This window comes from Oenanthe melanoleuca, chromosome 11 (genome assembly GCF_029582105.1).
Source record: "Oenanthe melanoleuca isolate GR-GAL-2019-014 chromosome 11, OMel1.0, whole genome shotgun sequence".
NCBI lineage: Eukaryota > Metazoa > Chordata > Aves > Passeriformes > Muscicapidae > Oenanthe > Oenanthe melanoleuca.
This window is the reverse complement of record NC_079345.1, coordinates 798,282-823,229: the sequence shown is the minus strand read 5'-3', so window position 1 is coordinate 823,229 and position 24,948 is coordinate 798,282. Positions and strand designations below refer to the sequence as shown.

At 43.8% G+C, this 24,948-nt stretch overlaps 1 protein-coding gene across 5 annotated transcripts in view; it reads left to right on the top strand.

Annotated features, from left to right (window-relative positions):
* The window catches only part of NFAT5 (nuclear factor of activated T cells 5), a 54,420-nt gene that overhangs the window by 22,341 nt on the left and 7,131 nt on the right, over window positions 1–24,948 (top strand). Inside the window, exons 2-13 of one of the 5 annotated variants that reach the window (XM_056501011.1) lie at window positions 5,941–6,002; window positions 6,472–7,030; window positions 11,014–11,206; window positions 14,226–14,416; window positions 15,206–15,378; window positions 18,342–18,476; window positions 18,648–18,700; window positions 19,327–19,459; window positions 19,983–20,060; window positions 20,904–21,016; window positions 21,532–23,968; window positions 24,622–24,855. In XM_056501011.1, coding sequence (XP_056356986.1) covers window positions 6,501–7,030; window positions 11,014–11,206; window positions 14,226–14,416; window positions 15,206–15,378; window positions 18,342–18,476; window positions 18,648–18,700; window positions 19,327–19,459; window positions 19,983–20,060; window positions 20,904–21,016; window positions 21,532–23,968; window positions 24,622–24,851 — 4,266 coding nt within the window. In that variant the 5' untranslated portion in view covers window positions 5,941–6,002; window positions 6,472–6,500 and the 3' untranslated portion in view covers window positions 24,852–24,855. Of the gene's footprint in view, window positions 1–4,366; window positions 4,509–5,940; window positions 6,003–6,471; window positions 7,031–8,123; window positions 8,230–11,013; window positions 11,207–14,225; window positions 14,417–15,205; window positions 15,379–18,341; window positions 18,477–18,647; window positions 18,701–19,326; window positions 19,460–19,982; window positions 20,061–20,903; window positions 21,017–21,531; window positions 23,969–24,621; window positions 24,856–24,948 lie in introns of those variants that run through there. The other 4 variants (XM_056501012.1, XM_056501010.1, XM_056501009.1 and 1 more) reach the window with 4 other exon arrangements.

Sequence of the window (24,948 nt, the reverse complement as noted above, 5' to 3'; positions counted from 1 at the left end):
TTTGGTTTAGTTTCCCCTGAATGGCTTCTCGGGCTTCTTCATTTTTATTTTTACTGAAAATATTTTGTTCAGTTATCATCCTTCCTGGTGTCATTAGTCAGTTTTTCCTGTTGATACAGAAATAATTACCAGAGATTTCAAAGGGGATCTCAGTGCTGTCCCCAGTTCTCTTATCCCGGGCTCACGATTGCACGTTGTAAACAAATGAGCAGAAACAAAGATTCTTCTTTGTAGTTGGTCTCCCATGCCTGTAAAAACTTCCATTTCTTTGTAGGCTTTTCCCTTCCTCTTCCCACCGCCCTCCCAGTTGGAAATGCCTTCCTGTCATTTCCAGGAGGTTTTCTTCCGGGGATTTCTGTCTGCAGCCTGTTCACAGGTCAAGTGCTTCTTTCTCACACAATGAACTTCAAGCAGAGCCCAGTGCTCGTTCGAAGCTCCCCCTCCTGCTGCAGTCTGTGGGTTTAAGGTTTCTGCTGGCAGTTCATGTCCCAAAGGAGTAGTAGAGGCCAGGTTGGGATGAGGGTCAGCTTCGCTTGGAGAGATTCCTTCATCATTCCAAAGGGTCTTCTCCTGAGACATCATTGCTGGGAAATGCCAGAGATAAAGATTGTTCTTACTCTTTCCATTTTATGGAAACACTGGAGGTATGTTCTCTGTAAGTTGAGTTGGAATATCCCAGTTGTGAGGAGCTGTTGAGGGCCTTCTGCTCCATGAGCTTCCTCAGAATTCCATGTTTATATTGGTGTTCATGTCTAGCTCGTGTCTTTTTTCTAAATTGTTTAGTTTTCAGTCTTCATGAATTTCATATCTAGTTCACATCTTTCTTCTAAATTGTTTATTTTCAGTCTTCATGGATTTCATGCTGTCAGTACACCCAGTTTTCTAGAACTGCTCAATCAAACAGAAACTGTTTCGTCATTCCGTGAGGTGTTTTTTCTTATGGCAATTTCTTGCATTAAATGGCTGCTGTTATTTGATCAGAAAGACTCGAGAACTACTTTGTGACAGGAGGATTCCCTGTTCCATAAAACATAATGGAAAACCAAAGCAGCAAGGGGCAAGACCAATCCTACTAAGCCACTACTTGGGCATCTCCTTCTGTAGCAGCATGGTGAGGGCCAAGAGCAGTTCTTGATTTCTTAGGAAATACCCACCCCTATATCTAAAAGATAAAATAGTTAATTTTAATTTAATCTTAAATGGATGTGTTCTTTGCCAGATCCATCGATGAAGGGAGGTGCTGAGAGGAGGCAGGCAGGGCTTGGAGAGAGCAGCTGTGGGTCCCAGAGTTCTGCTTGCTTGGAATCAGCCTTGGACACTGAGTGGGAAGGATCTAAGATCCATGGAATTGGTGTGTGTGAGCCACTAACAAAAGTCCTCCTTAGACACCTAAACTTGAGTGTTAATTGAATAATGGGAGTCATAACAAAACCATTGATTGATGTATTTACCCAAAGTTTAATAATACACTTCTTGGATCAGCATGGGAATGTGAAGGGGAATTTACACTGTTGGGCTTAATGTAAATTAAATTAACCTACCTATCTTGAATCTGAGTGTGTTTAATAACTGGTGAATTGGATTGCTTTATGATATTTGCTGGGATGCTAGTTTTTTTCTCTATTAATACACTTAACTTGCATTCTAGCTTCGCCATTCAGAGACAGGCATCGAGTGGTGGGTTGTGTGACAGTGTCTGTCAATAGTGAAGACAAATAGTGCCAGAGACACTTAACCCATCCAATCTCACCCAGGGTATAGGTCGGTCTTGTTTTCAGACTTCTTCATAAGTCTCTTTTCTTTCTTTCTTTTTTAAATTTTTTTTTTTAAATTTTTTTTTGTTTATTTCTGAATAGTGGATTGATACTGATTTGAAACTAAACTTTTTGGAAAAGTTTTTGACATGACATCAGTAATACAAGAAGAAGAAAAGTAGAACCCCAAGTTTGGCATGTGAGGTGTTGAAAGCAGGTTTGCAGCCACTTTGTAAGTTCTGGGTTTTACCTTTAAAACCTTTGACAATACAAAGGTTGATGGTGGAAATCTTGCACAGTTTCCTTCTGGGTCTGTCCTGAAATTGTTCTTCTGTGTCCAGGGGTTCAAATAAACCACTTAACATAAAAAAATCTTACCAAGGACATGACATGTTAGATAAATTAACATATTTATAAAACTTGTACTTCACATATTAAGCTTGTGCACCACGTAATCCTCATTCTGTGGGCGAGCTTTCATTTTTGACACCAGTTTTTTGCACAAAACATAGAGGGTACCATGGGATGTAGGGGAGCTTAAGAGAAAAAAATTATTACTTTAATGGCTTTTTGTCCTGCCTGTCCATGCACAGGTGGCTGGAAAACTTGTGAAACCAAAAATATCTTCAGTTTGTTTATTTGTCTTTATAATCTTAAGCTTTCCAGTCTGGGAAATTACTTGCTTTTGCAATTAAAAAGCAGAGTCATCAGGACACTGTTTCTGTTTAAAAACTTTGAAAAGAGTGAACAAGAATTTCAGGATTGGCTCCACAGAAGTGTTACCTAAAAAGACTCCCTCAATGCCAAGTAGTGATTTTTTTTTTCCTCTCTCCTGCCTTTCCAAACCTTTTTTTTTCAGAGGCTGAATGCCTCGTTTGACTTCATAGGAGACTAGGATATAGAAAATATGTCATTGCCTTGGTTGCTAATGCAGGAGGTAATAAATTTTCTTTTTTTTTTTGCTACTGAAAAGAAAAAGCCTGACCTGGATTGCTCACAGGGACTCTCTGCTATGTGCTCACTTACTTTTAGTCCTTGTGCTGGACTGATTGATACAATTCTGCCTCTTTTAGTGGAGAAAACTTGTAGCACAGGCAACAAAATCTGAATTAGTTCTTCCAGCTCCCTTCGATGTTGCAGTGATGGCAGTGAAGAGATTCAGGAGGTTTAGTTTCAACAGTCATCACAGTTGCTCTAATGTGGAATATTCTTTTCTCTTATTTTTATTTAAAAAAGGAGAAAAAAACCCCCACCTTGTGATGCTGATGCACATATCATTTCTATTCCTGAGGCTGCACACTTGCCATGACAAGCACTTGGCTTCTGTTCAGTGTCATTGCTCTGAAAGCAAGTTTGATTTTGAGACTGTGTTAAATGAAATATATTCAGTCTTCTATTTCAAAATGTACCTGCTCACTTCAAAAGACATATATGTATTTGTCATTGCACACACTGTTAAATTGCAAACCATGAGCCACCTGTACCAATTCCCATTAATATGTGTCTAAAGAAAGTAAAATAAAAGGAATGCTCAAAGCTGGGGAAGGTGTGTGTATGCTCTCACCTTGTAAAGCAACACAGGTTAAATTCAAATTACTAAATTATTTATTTGTCAAAATGTATCACATTCATCCAAGAAATCTCTTTTGGGTGTCAGATACAAATGTCACTGGCTTTGGAATAAAATGTTGGACCCAAATGGGAGCCATGTAAAGCACTGTTTATTCATTGCTGTAACTTGGTGAATTCTTATTTGATTGACCCAGTTTATTTATTAGTTCAAAGGAAGATGAGTTGGCTCAAGGCCTGCATACTCTGAGAAAAAACAGATTTCACTGTTTCTTAGTGTTTTCATAACTTAAAATGTTACTGAAGCAATTTCTAATTTATTTATGTCCCCAAAGTTTTTAAATCTGTGTATTTGACTGTTGCAATATAGCCAGCTTATTCCATTTGCTGTAATATTTATCATACTTTCTATTTATGGGTGGTAATGGCATTAATTTATTATGTAAGGCTAAAGAGAGGTTTTCTTGCCATTACTGTTCAATTTGGGTTTATTTCCAAAGCCTAATTTTACCATTACACAGGGGCATCTCTGGTAAATAGAGGAGAGTGTAACCAGTTTATAATAGACAATGTTTATTTACTTTTTGAAAATTAGAAAAGCCCACATACATTCATGCACTCAAGTGCTTTTTAACTTCCAGTAAAAGGCAGAGAAATTATTTTGGAGAGCAGTAATGATGTTATCACAGTAATGTTAATACTCCCTAAAACAGCACTACCATCACCAGCTCTTTTAGCTTTGGGTTGAAAAGCATTTGGTTCAGTGATATATTTATTTTTTTCCCTAGGGAAGTGAGGGAAAAGTGCAGGTTTTGCATTCCTGGCCAGGAGAGGCACTGAAGCACCAGCTGAGCCCAGTGCTTGGTGTACGTGGCCCACGCAGAGCTGAGCCTGGAGTGTCCAAGGTTTCCTTACACTCCCAGGATTGATGTGCAAAGATAAATGTGATATTAATCTGGTGGAGGAGGAGTCCTGCAGTCGAAGCCCTGCTGCCTGTTCCGTGTGTGGAATGATTTCATGCTCTGAGTCCTTGTCCCGCAGACCCCGGCGCTGCCTCGGGCTCTGCCCCGAGTTCATTTTCTGACCTTTCCTGGGCAAATCCTGGCAGTCAGCCCCAGTCCTGCAGCTTGGCCGGGTGCTCCAGGGGTCCCTGGGCACACCTCACACTTCTGCTTCTCTTTGGAGGTATAAATGATGGATGGAAACTTATCCTCTACCAAAACAAACATCCCAAATAGCGACGGGCTGTCTCAACTCAAAGTGGCTGCAAATCAGCTCCTAAATATTGTCACTGAAATGAATATCTAGATTTAATAGTTCTTGCCAATCCTATAAATGTTTTTGAAAGAAGCATTGCATTAATGCATGATATAGAAAGGAGAAATTTGCCTTTAAATTGGAATGCAAAGTGACTGAATTCTCCAATTTCAGCCACTGTATTTGCCAAAGAACAAGCTGGAAAATGGAACTGGTATCATTCAGCTGCTCCTGGTTCACTGGGAGGCTCAGGGAAGGCAGAATAGTTTATTGATAAACTGTAATGACCTCTAAATTTGACAGTCTGAAGTGGTGTAAGTTTGCTTTTACATTCTTTTAGCACAGGAAAGCTTTAGGAAACAGAAATGGTTTAAAAATTCTTTATCATCAGTCATTGATACTCCAGTAATTCCCAGTATAGGAAAGTTGGCTGAGTTTTGCTGTTAATTAAATGTGTATGTCTATCATGGCTGAACATACTTTATTCTGTTTCTTTGAAATAGCTAAAGCTGTATAGAATAGTCCAGCAGTCTCTAAATCTTTTAGACTTGAGAGACTATTATAATACTTTGGATTTTTAAAAAATCCCAAGCAGCAAAAAGGAAAACATCATGTTCCTCTCAGGAATTACCTGTATGACAGCAGTAACTGGCTGAACAAACATCTTGTATTCTTATGTATATATTTAATGGACAATTTGTAAACAAAGTTAGGTTATTTCAGTGCTTCTGGTTTATCAGATGTGGGTGGCAGTGCAGAAATACAGAGAACAGGGTCTCCCCACAGGAAGCTAAAATCTGGCTATAAAATTCAGTTATTCCTCAGTGAGCTACAGCTGATTGAAATAAATACATATGTTTGCATGGCCCGCTTCCCCTGGGATATTTCACTTATGTATCCCATTGATCTGTCCATTAAAATTCTTCAATGGCAACAATTACAGTGTTCTGCAGAAATCTTCAGGGGTTTGGTTTAATAATTGTCACGTTTCTAAGCCAAATTGAGCTCTGGGGCCTCTGCAGAAGCCGCAGTCAGTGTTGGAAATCTCCTGTTTAGTGGGAATTTTTCAGAGGTCTGTCCCAAGCTGTCTCTGTGGAAGGGACCAATAAAGTCTGAGAGAAATTGGTCTCAGTGACTGAACAAGTCAAATTACAGAAATTCCCAGTCCCTGGATCAGTGTGTCTCCAACACAGCTATTTAATTGCTGTTTTGAATCTTCAAAATCAACAGCTTGCTCATAGTGACTGATACCAGTTCCATTTTGCCTACCAACTCAGTTGATTTTATATTTTATTTCTCATTTATGATGGAATAATCAGCAGCTCTTTTTCTCATTTATTTTCTCATATTTTTATTCCAGGATTTGCCTCTGAAGCAGGGAGTGTCTGCATTAAAAATGACCTGTAGTTCTCTGCTTCATAGGTTAGAAACTTATTTTAATATTTTGTGGCTAAGCACAGTCCCATCTTTTTCAAAAGAACAAAAAAATTTAAAATTTCTGACAATAAATTGTTTAATTGGCATTGAATGTGGATTATAAGCACTTTGCTTTGGGGCTATTTTAGATGAAATGGCTTCAACACCAATAATTAGTCCAGCTGAGGCAATGAAAGCTCTGTTTACTCGCAGCCATTTGTATGAATTAACATTAAGTCATAAAAAAAATAAATTTGATTACAGTGGATCGTGCTAAGACTCGTTTGGACATTTCCAAAGCATTGGCTAGGCCGTATTGCTTTAAGCACTTCCATTCCAAAACTGAACCAAATTCCAAACATTTCTTGGGGGAAAAGCAATCGGTTCCTAAATCACCTTGATCTCACTGGGACTGCTATAGCCAGCGCACGCCCCGCCACGGGTCCTGTATTTACTTGTGAATTGTACACCGCAGATGCTTCTTCAGCTCCCTCCTCTTCCTCCATGGGCGGTGCTTGCAGCTCCTTTACCACCTCTTCCAGCCCTACCATTTACTCTACCTCAGTCACCGACAGCAAGGCTATGCAAGTGGAGAGCTGCTCCGCGGCCGTGGGGGTAAGTACCCGAGGGGTAAGTGAGCAGCAGATAACCAGTAACACAGCCCAGCAGCACCCGGCCACGCCGAAGCGCCACACTGTCCTCTACATCTCGCCACCTCCCGAGGACTTGCTGGACAACAGCCGGATGTCCTGCCAGGATGAGGGCTGTGGATTGGAGTCAGAACAGAGCTGCAGTATGTGGATGGAGGATTCACCCTCCAACTTCAGTAACATGAGTACCAGTTCCTACAATGATAACACTGAGGTGCCACGTAAATCGCGCAAGCGCAACCCAAAGCAGAGGCCAGGGATCAAACGCCGAGATTGCGAAGAGTCCAACATGGATATCTTTGATGCCGACAGTGCCAAAGCGCCTCACTATGTCCTTTCTCAGCTCAGCACGGACAGCAAAAGCAACTCAAAAGCAGGAAATGGGTTGGTATCTGTTTTGTTTTTTTGGTTTTTTTTTTTAAAAGAAAAAACATTCTATTTCCGTATGTAAACCCAAACTAATAAAAGTGTCCCCGTGCCCTGGCAAATGTTCTGCTTAGGTTCTCACATAAAGCCCTCCCTTCTCTCCTGTCCTTGTCGCGTCCTAGCCCAGGATAAGTTCTTCCTGCCCCCAGAAATTGTGGCTGTCCCATCCCTGGGAGTGTCCAAGGCCAAGTAGAATGGGGCTTGGAGCAGCCTGGGCTAGTGGAAGGTGTCCCTGCACGTGGCAGAAGGTGGAACTGGATCTCTTAAAGGTCCCTGTCAACACAAACCACTCCATGATTCCGTGATGAGTTCTCATTAGACTTGTTAGTCTTTATTTAGAAGATAAAGCTAAACTTTTCTGCAGCAATTAAATGCAGCATTGATGAGCTCATCTGTTCTTTAAGTGAAATTCCCAAAAGGCCATACAATTCCATTTTTAAAATGTCAATGAAAATGTGTTTAAAAAGAAAGGCAGAGTGAAGTTGGTGCACCCTGAATGTTTTTCTGCAGGATTTTATGTGAGGATTTCAGTCTGTACACTTCACCTGCTGCTCTATTTGTCAAATAGAGATAGGTATGGGAGTAGAAGCTAACGGTTAATATCTCATTAAGATTTCTCATAATTTAAATTACCACTTGCTTTTACTTTTAAATGAAATGTTAAGACAATATGGTGAGCCAGTTTTTTGGTTTTTCCTTGTGAATTCACTTCTGTATTTGATTTTTTCAGAAATAAATCTCTAATGCTGTTTCTCTCTGTGCTTCTGGGTCGTGTGCGTGTGTCTGCGTGGGCACGCCTGGGTGGTGGCCCCTCATCTCCCACTTCACACTCTTCACTAAATGCATTCCAGTAGCTGCTTAAAGAGGACAATTCCATAAGTTTGCAAGAGTGTGTTGATGCATTTCTTTCTTTGTTTTATTTTTTTAACTTGTTGCTTCTTTAGTACTTTTTAAAGTGGTCAAATGGATAGATTTGGCTCTTTTATTTTGGGCTTTTTTGGGGGCAGGAGTGCATTTTGGTTTCACTTTTGTGTCTGTGCTTGCAGTACGTTCTGACGTTCATCACAGCAACGGTGAATATTAAAATTTGACTGATGGCAAAGATGATGAACTTCTCATATCCCAAAGGGAAAGAGCCTGGAGTCTGTGTTCCCAGGGTCAGTGCAGTTCCATGCTTCAAATTTCACTGTGAAAAGCAGTTCTGAGAACATGTCCTTAGTGTGCTGCTGCTTCCTGGGCATGGTGGCTCTGGCCTTGGGGTTTTCACCAGCCAAAATCAAGTTATAATAATAAATAATAAAGTAAAATATTAGTACCTGGTAGACTCTGGGCAGCTTGGAATGAGGAAAGTACCTCCCCCAGCTCCGAGGGACCAGGCTTGCCCTTACAGAGGGAAAAGCTTTATAGACACAAACTGTGCCACTCTAAGTGTGATCTCAGGGAGGTTTTGTAAACTCTGACAGAATATGTGAGATCTCAGTCTAAAAACAGAACAAGACTTCCCCAAAAAAACTGGCCTGACCAGGGAAATCCATGGGTCCTGCGAGTGCAGAGGGAAAGAAAATGAAATGGTTTTCCTTATATGCCACACACCAGACTGAACTGCAGGAAAACTCCCAGGTGACAGAACCGTGCTTGAAAATAAATGCTCTGGGATGAAAAGTGGCCAAGATCTTAGAAAACTTAATTTTGTTGTTGGAATATGGAGATCTGGCCTTACAAATCTGGGTCACTGTAGTGACTGGAGTTTTTTAAACTTCCCAGCCTGGTGGAGCTCAGCCAAAGGAGTTCATTTACTTTTGGCTTAAAGAAAAGAGCAAGGAAAGCTGCCATGCTCCGTGGTGAATGGAAATGGCATTTGCCCCTAAAGAGACAGTTGTTAAAAGCCAGGAAGAGAAAGAATATATTCCTGTGGAAACTTGGAATTTGTGAAAGCCTTTTTAGAAGTGGATGAATTGGTGGTGATTCAGGGCAGAGACTCAGGTTTCCGTGGTCTCACTTTCACTTTCAGGTCTGCCCTGCAAGCAGCCCTGAGGGCAGAGCAGGACCAGGCCAAACTACTCAGGAGATCTATTTGAGTAGATTCATGGGATTTACATTTATTCTTTTTTGAAAAAGAAAGTGCTACATTGGAGAATATTTTGTCTGGTAGCAATCAGATTAATAAATAAGTGCGTATGAAATGTACAGGTGTGAATATTTGCAGTATGAATAAACTGAATTACAAGTAATTCATTAATTGAAAGGATGTATTAAGTGATTTCTCCTCATATTTTGAGGAGAAAGACCACTGAGAAGCTCTAGTGAAGGCTTTAAATTGCCTCCAAGTTTGGCTAATTGATTGAAAAGAATGATTAAGGTTCTAGAGGAAAGACTAAAATAATTGTGAGGAGCATCTCTCTGCATAAATATGATAATGATAAAATATTAATGTGCTGACAATTAAGGTAGTTTATGTCAAGACAATTCAGGTAGTTGGGATTTAAGGGTACAGTTCTCCTGGAGAGATCAGTGTTAATGTCACTCTGCTGAAACATGGCACTGGGAGTGGTGAAGGTGAATTTCATTTGGATGGCCAGCTCCCCAACATTTCCCTTCAAAATTCAACTATATCCCAGTCTACCCAGTGACTCCAGTGAGCAGAGGAATCAGGACTGCTTGGCAGGAAGATAGTTTTATTGTAAGGTGATAATACTATTATTTTACAGGGCTTTATGCAAGTTTTTATCTAGTTTTTGCCTCTGCTGGATACTGGTGGTTGAAGATGAGTGTGGAAGGCAGCCAGGGTCATGGCTGGGCTGTCCACAGTGAAGTGCTTAACCTTCACGGACAGAAAATGAGAATGGAAATATCCAAAGCACCAACTCTCTCTCTGTTTTAACCCTTTTTTAATGTGTAGTCAAAGATTTTGGAAGGCCTAATGGCAAAGCTCCCAGGGAACAATTTTGGGGAAAAAAAAGCAGTTTTCTCCCTTTTTGAGAAGGAAAAAAATACCTGGATAAATTACTTCAGTAACTTGCATGTTGAAATGAGATTTGTTTTTTAAGCAATGCACACCTGTTATTTAAAGCTGCTTTCTTCCCAGGCATTAGCTGTTAGAAACCATGTTTGGCTAGGAAGAAAGAATATGTCATTTGCATGAATCATGGAGCCCTTTCCTTGCCTGCACCATGTACTGTGGCACATTCAGATTTCCTAATGGGAAGGGAGTTTCATTCCAAATCCTGGATCAAGGGTTATTTCCCATTGTGCTCCAAAGGGAACACAAAGTGGCTCATGTGCTGCTAGACTTGGGAGGGCTCCTTCATCCTGGTTTTAATTATGGAACTGAGAACAAGCCACTACAAGCACCTGGAAAGAAAGGCCTTGTGCATACACTGATTTAACATGGGTGCAATGATGCCAGAGCTTTTACAATAACTAATTGTTATTTTACAATAACAAATTGGTCAATCTGTTTAGACAGAAATCGGAGCTGGAGTTTGCATGGATATACAAGTTGAGGTGGAGACAGGCATGAGGCTGTATTCCTCTTTAAAGAAGTGTCATTTAACCTTAAATCCATCCAGTGTGTGTGTACGTGTGTGTTTGTCACAGCAGCAAAGCAGCTTGTTCAGGCTGTGTCATAGACTCTGAAAAAGCAGGTTATGAGCTGCCTTCTGTTCGTTAACATCATTTAATGCTAATTGCTTTTCCCTTCCTTCATGTTTGCTCTCTGAAAAGCAGTTCCCATGTTCTCTGGATGGAGGAGGCAGGGAAGCACCATTCCTCTTCATCCTGCAGGTCTCCCCTGGCAGAAAGAGAATTCCAAAGTTTGCTCTCAATTACAAATGTTCCAACCATTAATACGCGTTCTTTGCCTTTTTAGCTTTTCTGTGACTTGGAGCGTTTTTACTGAGGAGCTGCTTCTAACATCTCCATGGTGTGTTTTGACTCCTCAGAGCATCAGAGAACCAGAAGGGAGCTGGAGGGAAGAAGACCCCAATGTTGTGTGGTCAGTACCCGACCAAGAGTGAGGGGAAGGAGCTGAAGATCATGGTGCAGCCGGAGACCCAGCACAGGGCTCGGTACCTGACCGAGGGCAGCCGGGGCTCCGTCAAGGACCGCACGCAGCAGGGCTTCCCCACGGTCAAGGTAGGCTGGGGAAGGCCCTGCCTCCCAGGGCAGCTGCAGCTCCATGGCCTGCACTCCCTGGAGCAGGGAGGGAGCAGGGATTGCATCTCTGGGCCTCAGGGACTTCTTCTTGCAGGTCGTGAGTCTTATTGACATCACAGAGTTTCAGGAGGAGGGAAGCTGCATGCCAAGGCAGGGGTGTAAAATCTGGGATGCACATCCTGTTAGGCTGCAGGTCCATGGGCTGTGTGAATACAGAGACATTCCATTCCTACAAAAGTGAGATAGTGAAATGCTCTAGCTGTTTGTTGTCTGGTGACAGTGGGCCATCATTGTCCACTGGTAGTAAAGACATAAAACCCAGACTTCATTTAAAAAAAAAATTGTACGAGAGATGTTTTGGTTTTGTTGGTTTTCTCTCCCTTTTTTTTTTTTTTTTTTTTTTTTTTTTTTTTTTTTTTTTTTTTTTTTTTTTTTTTTGCTTGGTGTTTGTTGTTTTTAATTCTGCAGTATCTGAGCTGACATACAGTGTCTTTCAAGTGAGTCATGGAGATCTCACTGAGGTGTGTTTTACAGGTCGTACTGCTCGGTGTGTTTAGCAGGGAACAGGTGGAAGTAGCAGAGGTAGAACTGCATTAGAGCTGGAGAAAGGAGGCAAGGAAAGAGGCAGCATTTGTGTGCACACTTGACAGTGGCAGACTGTTTCCTCTGTGGGCTTTGATGCCTTAAAACTCAAGTGCTGAAGGCCCCTTGCTCTGTGGAGAAACACAAGAAGGTTGCAGGGAGATCTTTGACATTCCTGCTGAGGAAGGAAGACTGAGGCTGTCCTCCAGGGACTGCACACGGATGAACAGAGTGGGAATTTGCAGGCCTTGTTTCTTCCCTGTGTAGCCTGGGGAAAGCAACTGGAGAACTTGAGGACTTGAGCAGGTTTCCTAGTGGAAATGGTAGAGAGGCTTACCAGGAGCAAGGCTGGAGTTGAGTTAGGGTGACAAACAGAAGAACTGATGCCAAATATCGTCCCACAAGTGATTATGAGAGTCACCAGAAAGCTGAGTCCAGGCCAGCATTGCACTGGCACTATGGCAGATGGTATACTGGGCATACTGGGAGGAGTGTGGCCAGCAGGTTGAGTGAGTAGACAGCTAGGTTTGTTATCACAAAGATAAGGAGGATGAAAGACATTTCATTTCATATTTTTTCTTAGTTATGTCACTTTGAGAAAGCAGCAAAGCAGTTCTCAACTCAGACTAACTTACCAGGTCCTCAAGGAGATATTTGTTTGTGATACAGCCCTTAAAATTTGTGCTGACTGCTGCTGACAGAATACAGAAGTAGTCTTATCTTCAAAGTCCTGCTCAGCAGTGTTAGGAACAGCAGCAGCCCTTCACTCAGTCTTCCTGAGTAATGCAGAACTCCAGTAAAGTTTCATAAGAAAGGAATCCATTCATATCAGCCTGTTGCTATGGGGATTTAGTGCTCATTTATGTGGCTTTTCTTAATAGGCCTTTGTTTGTCTGAATTTCCTTTTAACTCCTTTCCCAGTTACCCTTTAGCACCCATCAGTGAAAATTCTCTTTGGAAGACTCTCATGTTACTGAATTCCTGGAAGTTCCAGTTTGCTTTACCAGTAGGCAGAGGAGTTCGTACCCTGCAGATAAAACTCTGCCAGGGCTGGACAGACAAATGAGTCAGGAATCTTCAGGAAATCTGAGCTAGTGGAAAAAAAAAAAACAACTTAGGAACAAGGGGGACACCCTGGACTGGGCCATCTACAGAGATCTTGGGGCTTTGTTCATCTTTGACAGTCACTTTTGCTGTTTGCTCCTCTTGGCCATGAGCACACAATGATCTTACCAGTATTTGCTGGTTTATTTATATTTTCCCTTTATTCAAACTTAGTACAAACTTCAGGACTACATTTTTTAAGTGTGTAGGGGAAACAATCCCCCAGAGATTCTCCAGAGGATTCTGCTCTCGTTTGCATCTCCTCACTACTAAAACTGGAGCTTCTTTCTGCAGGTGTTGCCTGGGCTTCCAGGCTTGGGGCAAAAGACAGCACTGTCACCCAGAAATCCTTGAGCTACAAATGTGTCTCAGTGGAAACACTAAAACACTCATTTTATCTCCTAGAATGCTCTGGCAAGGAATTTCCACCTCTGGCCTGGGAATTTGGCAACAATCTGATGTTTCTTTTCACTTGGAGTATTTTTCTTAACTATTTCTTAGGAAGGAGTATTTCTTTTGTAATGCAGTGTCAGTGTTTACTTCAGGACTTCTTTTACCTCAGAGTATTTTTAGTCTGTGGCACCAGTGGAATCCCACTAATAAAAAAAAAGCTTTAAGAGGACACCAACCATTTCATGCCAGGGCATTGATGTTACAAAAATGAATGTATTTTTCACTGACATATTATGGGATAATTATGTGTAGCACACGTGATTGCAGGAGGATGTTAAAATGTATGACCTGCTCTTATTTATGAAGTGTTTCAGTGAATCCTGACATTATTACCTTTTAAATAGGAGGTGTCAGGTTACCATTTTTAATTTTTATTTTGGTGTCTGAAGGAAAGCTGGATTTATGTGCTTGGATGGTTGGACCATTCAGTCATCCCGTTTCTCCCTCTGCTTCCCTTTCATCCTATTTTGACTCCTTCAGGGGTTTTGCAAGTATTGGACAGCTCTAATCTGATTTCACAAGGATTTCAAAATGCATCTGGCATGAAGGTGGGGTCCTGGAATGCCACTGGCTGTACACATATTGACCAGCAAAACCTCTTCACCTCTGGAATCAGCCCCAGGAAATGTTCTCTTTCTTGGCTGGCTGGATGTAGATGCTGGGGGGGAAGGAGAATCCTGGGAAGACGCAAGGGAATGGTCCCAGCTGGGGTGAGAGCAGGAGGTTATAAGAGATGTAAGAGTCACAGTTGGGGTAATTCTGTCTGAAGGCAGACAGACTTCAGGCTGGGTTAAAAACCAGATATTATAACAAGAACTAAATCAGCCATTCCTGTGTTAATTACCCTGGTGTGCTGCAGCTGGAAGGCCACAACGAGCCCGTGGTGCTGCAGGTGTTCGTGGGCAACGACTCGGGGCGCGTGAAGCCGCACGGCTTCTACCAGGCGTGCAGGGTGACGGGCAGGAACACCACGCCCTGCAAGGAGGTGGACATCGAGGGCACCACCGTCATCGAGGTGGGGCTGGACCCGAGCAACAACATGACCCTGGCGTGAGTAGCTCTTCCCAGCAGCGTTCTCATTGATCAGCCTGGGTTTGGGAAGCGATTTCCTTTCTCCAGTGGGTTGTAGTTAAGTCTCGGCACGCTCGGCTCCTCCGCTCTTGCTGGTATTTCAGTGTTCTCAAAGGAGACACCAGGTTGTCCCTTTGCTTTGGGACACAGAACCCCAAATCCTGGGTAAAATGCAATATTCTTCTTTTTAACACATCAGGCTGTGTTTGCTTCTACTGTTCTTAGGGTTTTTTTGGCTGTTTTTTGCTTTAAATCATTTTGCATGGAGCCTGTCTAAAGCCAGCACTGCATCACTCACCTGGCCCTGTACATCTCCCCTAGGACCACACTTATGGGAGGACTTATCTGTCACTTCCAAGTCCCACTGAACATAAATAATATGACTACAGTAAGTTTTCTTCTACTCCTGCTTTCTTTGAGTGAATGCAGAACATTTTGAAGCAATAATCCTACAAACACAGATCTCGCCCTGGGGATGGAAGAATGAAGAGCTGTGATTCTAAATTGAATGCTTACCAGAATTATATTGCACTTTCTGTTTTATTCATGCTTTCATATGCCTTTCTGCCATGATTCATCATCCAAATTAGGCAGGGTTGAATGAAAACTTGAAAAAGGTCATAGATTTCATGTAAATAAAAAGAAATCTAATAACATTTCCGTAATTACCTCAAGGCTTTTGACTTTGGCTTATGCAACTACTTGAGAGATTGTTAAAGACGCTGAACTTACTAAACTATGAGCTTCTGCTCTGTTCTGTGTTGTTAGGGTTGATTGTGTGGGAATCCTGAAGCTGAGGAATGCTGATGTGGAAGCCAGGATAGGAATTGCCGGCTCCAAGAAGAAGAGCACCCGCGCTCGGCTCGTCTTTCGCGTCAACATCACGCGCAAGGACGGCTCCACCCTGACCCTGCAGACGCCTTCCTCCCCAATTCTGTGCAGTGAGTGTCCAGCCAAAGAGCTGAGAGTGCAGGGGCTGGGCTTCAGTGGGATCCCAGCGTGGACAGGGCTGCCCAGGGAGCTCTGCAGTGCCCAGCCCTGGAGGTGGCACTCAGTGCTCTGGGCTGGGACAAGGTGGGGATTGGCCACAGCTTGGGCTGCATGGTCTCAAAGGTCTTGTCCAGCATAAATGATGCTGTGATTCTGTGGGAATAACTTGTGGGGGTTAAAAAACCAACCCTATGTTAATCTGTGATAATTTCAGAATTGCTGCAGTTAAAAGCAAATGGATTGATTTTTTTTTTCTTTTTTGTGGGAGGGGATATTAGTTAAAATTGTCATCCAGTATTGAAAAATAGTTGCACATTTCCTGATCTTCAGTTAAATGAATTTTTGCCTCCTAAAATTTAACCATTTTTGTCGTGATTGCTTTGAAAAATGACTCCGATACAACTTGCAGTCTTTTCTGTATTGTCACATGGATGCCTCAGCTTTCAGTGCTAGACAGGACTTGCAGTAGGTCAGCAAGCCTGGCTCTCTCAGCTGTGGTCCTGGCATGGGCCAGAGGCTGAATCTGTTCTGGTTCAGTGCAAGAACAAAACTTTTTATAGCTCTTTATTAAACTGCTCTGTTTAGCACAAGCACAGATGGCTGGCTTGGCTGGGGAGGTTCCACTGACCAACAGGGAAAAGGGGATTGTGGAATCATAGAATGCTTTGGGTTGGAAGGGACCTTAAAGCTCCTCTTGTTCCACCCCTTATCCTGATGAATGGGATGGAGAGCTTTGTCCACGCATGGAGAGATTAGAGAAGCTCCTGGGCACTCGCACTGTGCTCTTTCTGTGGGATAGAAAGGATTCTTTTGGGGTTATTTTTTAGAAGTACAGTTATCTTTGCAGCTCCATTCCAGTCAGTAGACCATGGTGTCTTGCAGTAATGGAGTATCTGATATTAATTTTCAGATTTAAGATAAAAACATCTTCTGTAAAATCACAAAGCCATTCATGTATCTTTGTTTGTAACTTTCTGGTTAAAGATAAAATTATTTCACCCATAGAAGAAAAGGGATTGGGAGTAACCTGATGTTTTCTTTAACAGTCCAAAACTTGCTATTGTGAGTAGAAGCTGAGAGTCTGAGATGAAACATTTAGAGACTGATTTTAAAATAAGCTGTTGAGCTAAAAAAAAAGCTGTATTTGATGCAAAGAGTGAATTGGCTTGGTTTTTGGCAGGCTGAGGTTTGGTCACTTGCTAAGAAAATATTCTTAATTGTGTAAGTTGCTAAGAGATTGTCCAGGAATTTTACAGTGTCTCCACTGCTGGAAGTCTCAGATCACAGAAACAAAATACTCTGGTCAGGCTTGTGTCTTTGGGGAATATGTGGGTAAAGCTGATCATGGTGTGAAGGTTGAAAGGGGAATTCCTGAGGCTCCTTCCAGGACTCTGTGCTTTTGTCTTAACTTAGGCCAAAGCTACAGGCACTTGCAGTAGAGCTTGGCCAAGAAAATAGTGCTGGCACATGGGTCCTGGCTGATGAAAATGGCATGAAATGTGATGTTTATTGAATACAAATCATCTCCTCGAGCACCTTACCCTGGGTTGCTTTGCTTCATGAACCTTACTACAGATGTGTAATGTACCTTCCCAACAAGGTTTGCATTTGCACTCATCAGAGCCTTTTTACCTTGTGTTTTATAATGCTCCTGAAACCATAGAAAAGGCATTAAGGAGCTGCAGGCTCTTTATTTAAGGGCTGTGTTTTAAATAGGCTTTGTTAACTTGTTAGCAAACCTAAATCCAGTTACTCTTTTCATGTGCCTTGAGCATATTCAGTCCTTGCGTAACGGTTGCCTGGGAACCCGCAGCCAGAGTTGTAGAAAAATCCTTTCTGAAAGGTCATTAAATAATTTGGAGTGGTACAGGATGTATGTTCTGCTGTGTAGTAAGCCCAGAGAATATTGTTATTAAACACTCAAAGTGGGCCAGGCAAGTGCAGAAGCACGAGTCTGGGTGTGTGCCCTGGGGAGCTGCAGTGAGAAAAGGTGGTTGAGGAGCCTTTGCTAGAAACTGGAATTATTTTATATTAAATGTGTCAAAGCACATAATTTTAAAATGTATCTCTGTTTAAATTGTCTGCAGTGCTCATTTACATTTAGCACATATGGTCCTATTTGGTTTCAGATGTAAGAAGAATAGGAATGGTTTGCAGCAATGACAGTTTATGATAAGAATGATATAAATCATCATCTGGACCTCTGGCACAGGGGTATATAGGGATGTGTGTCTGCAAAACCACATCCTCTTGGCTTATTTATTTGATTCAAATTGCTTAAATTTCCAGCTCCAGAGATGTGAGCCTTGCAGGGATTTGGAAGGGACCTTGAAGCTCATTCCATTCCACCCCCTGCCAGGGACCAGGGGACACCAGGTTGCTCCAAGCCCTGGGTTAGTTCTTGCCCCAGACAGAAAACTGTGTCACATAAAAAAAATTGTGCAAAGCCCTCCAGGTAATAGGAGAATTACTCCTGCTCTTTTGCAGAGCAGAACAAAATAAGCTTCACAAAAAAATAAAATTTTATGACCCAGAAGCTGGATTTGCAGATAGGCTTGAAGTGTGTCTAAGGGCTGATGCCTCTGGAAATCACTCTACACCAGGGAATTACAGAACCATTTCCTTCTCTTCTGAGCACTTGTTGAGCTTTAGCTCCAACACTGGGAGTTTTGACTGGAAGATTTAAAAAATATTATTAGTGGATTGTTGAGCTAAGTGTGATTTCTGTGAGCTCATTACATTTGGTGAGGAAATAATAGAAATGGTTATATTCTGAAGAGTTTGTAATGAAATACATGATAAAGAAAGAAGATCAAGTGTTTTAGTTTTTCCTTCATAACCCTGTAAGTAGAAGAGGTTTGGTTTGAATGTTGATATTTTCTTGATTCCAGACTCTGTTTTTTTTCCCTTGCAGCTCAGCCAGCAGGAGTCCCAGAGATACTAAAGAAAAGTCTCCACAGCTGTTCAGTGAAGGGTGAAGAGGAAGTTTTTCTGATTGGCAAGAACTTCCTAAAGGGAACAAAAGTGATTTTCCAAGAGAATGTTTCCGGTTAGTGTGAAAGCAGAGCTGGCTGGGGGTGCTGAGCAGAGCCTGGGGTCAGGGATTCACTGCTGGGCACAGCTCAGTCGTGGAGAGCAAACTGAGGAGCAGAGTCAAAGGCAGTAAAATAAATTGCTCTACAGGATGTGCAGTAACCTAGGCTTTTTAATTTTCATTTAGATGAGAATTCTTGGAAGGCAGAAGCTGAAATTGACATGGAATTATTTCATCAGGTACTTCTCTATTACTACTACTATTATTATTATTACTATTATTATTATCATCATCATTAAGTTTTTAATCTAAAAGTGCACTGACTGTTTCCAAAGAAAAATTAGTTGAGCCTTTCCCTCTTTCTGTGCATTTCTAGAAATAATACTAATTTTCTTCACATAAGGTCTGTTGTGAGTCAGGTAGAATATAATTTTGGCTTTAAACCAGTACAATTGATCAGTTCCTAACTGAGAGCTTGGATCCCACAGTGGGTTTGGTGAGCAGGTCATTGCCCTTACATGCAATGGAATTAAAAGGCCTAATTCAGTTTTCCCAGCAGTTTTCCATGGAAGGAGATTGTGTGTACAGCATAATCTTTATAACTGGCTGGATTTTTGTTCCAATTGGAAATGTTTTACAGAATATTTATTCTTTTTGCCACAAATAAGTGTCTTTAATGACCCTCTGGCTGCAAATGTCAGGAAAGTGCCATCCTGGTGCCACCTCTGAGGGCAGTGTCCCATGTGTGCATTGCCCCCAGTGCCTTGGGGTTTTATGGTGCTTTATCAGCCTGTTTCTCTCTCTGGATGTAAATAGGTAGAATTAAGATCAGTAGTAATAAAATGTGATATTTCTTGCCTTGCAGAATCACCTTATTGTGAAGGTGCCACCATATCACGACCAGCAAATCACCTCAGCTGTCTCTGTGGGAATTTACGTGGTGACCAACGCTGGCAGGTCTCACGACGTGCAGCCCTTCACCTACACTCCAGAGCCAGGTGTGTGGGTGCTCTGGGGAGGGAGGGGTGGCTGTGTCACCTCAGCACTTGTCACTCCACAGCCTGCAGTCCATGCAGCAGCAGTGTTCAGTAATATCTTTCCAAACCCCTCTTGCTGGCAGATGTTGCTCTGTTCATAATAAAATCTAGAGGCTTTGCTTTTTTCATTTATGTGCCAAATACCTCAAATTCCAACTCTTCTTATATAGCAGCATCCATTTCTAGTTTAAGGATCAAAATGAAGCTGAGCAGGATAAAAGAATCAACATATCCCATACAATGCACCAAATAAACCAAGAAATCCCACCAGGCTTTATCCTGAGGAAAGCTGCAATTTGCCCACTTCATGTATTTTAGTTTATTTATTTATCTGTATCACAATAGACAGTGCAAAGGTTTGTGTGGGTTTCAAAGAACCTGAATTTCTTTAAGCTATAAGGAATTGTTTTGCTTTGCTTTGTGTTTTTTTGGCTTGTTTGCTGATTTAACGTAAGGAAGTTCTCAATGTGTTTTGTCTCGGCAGCTGGGACTCTGAATGTTAATGTGAAGAAGGAAATCTCCAGCCCAGCCCAACATTGTTCTTTTGAAGAGGCTATAAAAGGTACTAAAATGATTCTTATCAGTGTTCTTAATAATTTAACTATGAATTCCTACCCAGATTTGGTGAAATGAATCAGACATCCTGTGATAAGTCTGTGCTTATAAAATCTGGCCCTATTCTTACAGAGAGGTTTGTTTTCTGACTCTGAAGCTTTGACTTCACAACAGCATTCCTATCAGTATATTTTAGTACAAGCTAATGTAGAACAAAAAAGTTGCAAAAAATAATACTCTTTCATTTTTCATGCATTGAGCTCTGCAGTTTAATCTTTATTTAGTATGTTTGCAAGTGAAAAATAAAAAAGAAGCCTAGGATTGCAGTTAATACAAAGAATTACAAACTATGTGGTGTTAATTTATGCAAATATATAAACTAATATACAGAGTAAGCCTGACATCCATCTAATTTAGTGTGGAACTTAAATGAGGGAAGATCCCAACTGCTCCAGGAGAACAGCTACTGCTTCTCAGAATGCAATGTGCTGTTGCTGTTCCTTCATATCCTCAGTTAATTTATGCAATAAATCAGAATTTACATTCTCATGAGGGTTTCTGTGTCAGCTTCTCTTCAGTGCTTCATTCCTGTACCTGTTCTGCTCCAGGCTGACTCTGAACCAGAGGTCAGAGAATTTTGTTTGCTGTATGTGCTTGGTCTGTTCTGTCCTTGCTCATTCTCTACACACGAGCAGAAATTTTGCTGTCACGTTACTCTTTAAGATTTAAATTTGCTTAGGGTGTGGAGATCTGTTGCTTTACTTGGAAGAGTAATTCTGTAATTTACTTAAAGGGAATTATGGAAAGATAGATTTTACCCCTCTTGTTCTCATTTTGTTTGTGGCTGCAGCAGTGAAGGCCACAGGCTGTAACCTGGAGAAGGTGAACATTCTTCCTAGTGCCTTGATAACTCCACTCATGCCAAGCAGTATGATCAAGAATGAAGATGTGGCTCCAATGGAAGTAAGTGCACAAAAATGCTCTCCCCCTGTGTTCCAGGTGAGTTTGGTGGGGGCTGAGCACAGCAGCTTCCAGACTCAGAGTTACATCTGCTCCCTGGTCCATGCTTTACTATTGGAGAAGAGTGATGGACAGGGAAAGTGTCAGGATCAGTCTGGGCAAAACACAATCCCATAACATGAGCAGCACAGACAATTTCCTTCAATAACTCACCCAGTTCCTGCACCCAGACAGATTGATGGGTTAGTGACCCTGTGATGGGGATTTTTGTCCTGTGACACAGACCACGTAAATTACTCTAAGAATGTTCTTCTAATCAGTTCTTAGTATTGATTTCATTAAATTGTGCTGTGTGTCCTTGAAGTAGCAGTTCCACTCCAAATCAGGTGCATGCTGTTTTGGGTGTGTCTGGGTTCCACATCTCCCTCTGATCTTCCCTGGACACGGGGATTTTGGGAAATCATATTCACATAACACCAGTAAGTTTATAAATTACTGAATGTCTTAACTCTTTTCAGGCTTCAAATGTGGTTGGACCAACTCAGCAAACATTGGAAAACAGCATGTCTGGCATATCAACTTCTGCTTCCCATTTACCCTCCGAGAGTGAAAACCAGCAGCAAATCCAGCCCAAGGTGTACAACCCCGAGACCCTGAGCACCATCCAAACACAGGACATTTCCCAGCCTGGCAGCTTCTCTGCAGTGTCCACCCCGGGCCAGCTGCAGAACAGCGATGCCCTGCTGCAGCAGGCTGCACAGTTCCAGCCCAGGGATTCCCAGCCCCGGGAGGTGCTGCAGTCAGACGGCACCGTGGTGACTCTGTCACAGCTGGCTGAGGCCTCACAGCAGCAGCAGCCCACGCTCTCAGAGCCAGCCCAGGCCCTGCAGCAGCAGATTTCCTCCAGCATCTTCTCGTCGGCCAGCGGCGTGAGCCAGCTCCAGAACACCATCCAGCAGCTGCAGGCTGGCAACTTCCCCACCAACACGGCCACGGGCAGCAGCAGGAACGTTGACTTGGTGCAGCAGGTTCTGGAAGCTCAGCAGCAGTTATCCTCTGTTCTGTTCTCGGGCTCAGACAGCAGCGAGGATGTCCAGGATCAGCTGAATGCAGATATCTTTCAGCAGGTCAGCCAGATCCAGAGCAGTGTCAATCCCGGGATGTTTCCCTCCTCAGACACAGCTGTCCATTCCAGGGCGGAGAACCTTTTGCCTGGGCGAGCTGAGAACGTTCACTCCCAGCCTGAGGGTGCCCTGTCCAACCAGCAGCAGCAGCAGCAGCAGCAGCAGCAGCAGGCCATGGAGACGTCGGCCATGGTGATGGGGATGCAGCAGAACATGTGCCAGGCGGCCCCGCAGCTGCAGTCGGATCTGTTCTCCTCCAGCACGGCGGGGAGCGGGGCCCTGCAGCAGTCCCCGGTGTACCAGCAGGCGTCTCACATGATGGGGGGGCTGTCCAGCAGCGAGGACATGCAGATGCAGTGTGAGCTGTTCTCCTCCTCCCCGGGGGTGAACGGCGGCGAGGCGGCCGCCCCCGCGCAGCAGCCGGTGTCCAGCAACGGCCCTGCCATGTTCCAGCCCTCCAGCTCCGCAGAGGGAGAGGAGGCCTCGGGCCAGAGCAAACAGATGCAGAACTCGGTGTTTCAGACCATGGTTCAGATGCAGCACAGTGGGGAAAGTCAGTCCCAGGTTAATCTCTTCTCATCCACCAAGACCATGATGAGTGTCCAGGCCGGCGGGACTCAGCAGCAGGGCGGGGGTCTGTTCCAGCAGGGTGGAGAAATGATGTCTATTCAGTCAGGAAGCTTCATCCAACAGTCTCCACACTCACAGGCTCAGCTTTTCCACTCTCAGAACCCTATTGGTGACACTCAGAATATATCCCAGGAAACACAAGGATCCCTTTTTCATAGCTCAAATTCCATTGTTCACAACCAGACCAACACTAATTCCTCTGACCAACTTCAGCCCCCGATGTTCCACTCACAGAATGCCATGGGTGTCTTGCAGAGCTCCTCGGTGCCTCAAGACCAGCAGTCTGCCAACATGTTCCTTTCCCAGAGTTCCATGAGCAACCCTGCCACTCAGGAAGAGCAGATGTCATTCTTTACAAGCCCAAATCCCATTTCTCCTCTTCAGACAGCAACAAACACTGAACAGCAGACTTCTTTCCAGCAGCAGACACAGATCTCTCATATCCAGAGCTCCATGCTTCCCCAGGAGCAGCCCCAGACTCAGCCTGCTCAGCAGGGTTTGTTTCAGTCCCAAGTGTCATTGGGCTCCATCCAGTCCAGCTCCATCCCCCAGAACCAACAAGGAGCCATCTTCCAGCCTCAGCATTCGATTGTTGCTATCCAGAGCAGCCCTCCATCTCAGGAGCAGCAGCAGCAGCAGCAGAGCATGATGTTCAGCAATCAAAATGCAATGAGTACCATGGCCTCCCAAAAGCAGAACATGATTTTCAATCCAAATCAAAACCCAGTTACCAATCAGGAGCAACAAGGCCAGTCCATTTTTCATCCCCAGTCCAACATGGCCTCGATGAATCAGGAGCAGCAGCCCATGCAATTCCAGAGTCAGACCACAGTGTCTCCTCTCCAGAATCCTGGCTCCAGCCAGGCTGAAGCACAGCAGCCAACCATCTTCCATAACTCACCCCAGATTCAGCTGGTCCAAGGGTCCCCAAGTTCTCAAGAGCAGCAAGTCACCCTCTTCATCTCCTCAGCTTCCATGTCTGCCCTGTCTGTCCAGAACAGCATGAGCCAGCCGGAGCTGCAGCAGTCCCCCATGTACTCCTCCCAGAACAGCATGGCAGGAATGCCAGGAACTGCTTCTCCTCCCCAGCAGCAGCCTCCTCTGTTCCACAACACGGCAGGAGGTGCCATCAACCAGCTGCAGAATTCCCCTGCCTCGTCCCAGCAGACATCAGGAATATTCCTGTTTGGCATCCAGAACAGTAAGTGACCAGTGGCTGATGCTGAGCTCACAGTGTAGAGAGCTACCATAGGAGCAGGGAATGGTTTGGGTGGGAAGGGACCTTAAGGCCCATCCAGTGGCAGGGACACCTTCCACTGTCCCAGGCTGCTCCAAGCCCTGTCCAGCCTGGCCTGGGACACTGCCAGGGATCCAGGGGCAGCCACAGCTGCTCTGAGCACTCTGTGCCAGGGCCTGCCTACCCTCACAGGGAAGAGTCTCTCCCTAATATCTAATCTAGAAATTATTGTGCTTTCTTAAGAGAGCATTTCTCTTGCTGTTTTTGGTTTCCACAATACATACATTGCCTCTCTTCACCTTACTAAGGGAAAGCAAAGATTTTAGAAGCTGTAGAGTCCAGAAAAGTGTCTATTAAAGTGTACTTAGCTAGTACCTAGTACCCAGCTAGTACACTAGTACCTAGTGTAGGTACAAACCTACACTTTTCCCTGTCTCCTCTCTGGACCCACAGTTCTGTGGGATGTGGAGCCTTTGTGTGCAGAGGTGCCTGTGAGCCCCAGCAGTGACAGGTGCAGGTGCTGCTTACGCAGGCTGTAGCAGCTCTCAGGGGGCTGCACAGCTGGTGGTGGGCTGTGTGCTTTGCTGTGGCGCTCTGACACGTCGCTCTGTCCCCAGACTGCGGGCAGCTGCTGCCCCCCGGCCCCGCGGCGCTGCCCGAGGAGCTGATGGCCATGGGGCAGCCCGGGCAGCCCCAGGGCGAGGCCCAGCCCGCCCTGCTGCCCCAGCAGCTCCCCGAGACCCCCCCGCTGCCCCCCGCCATGGCCACCAACCAGAACATGGAGAAGATCGACGACCTGCTCGTGTCCTTGCAGAACCAGGGGAACAACATGGCTGGCTCCTTTTAATCAGGCAAGTGCTGGCTTTGAGTCTCTGTGCTCGTCCCTGCCACGCTGGAGCTTTGTTCAGTCCATTTATACTGTGCAGTGTGTGACTGTGCTTCAG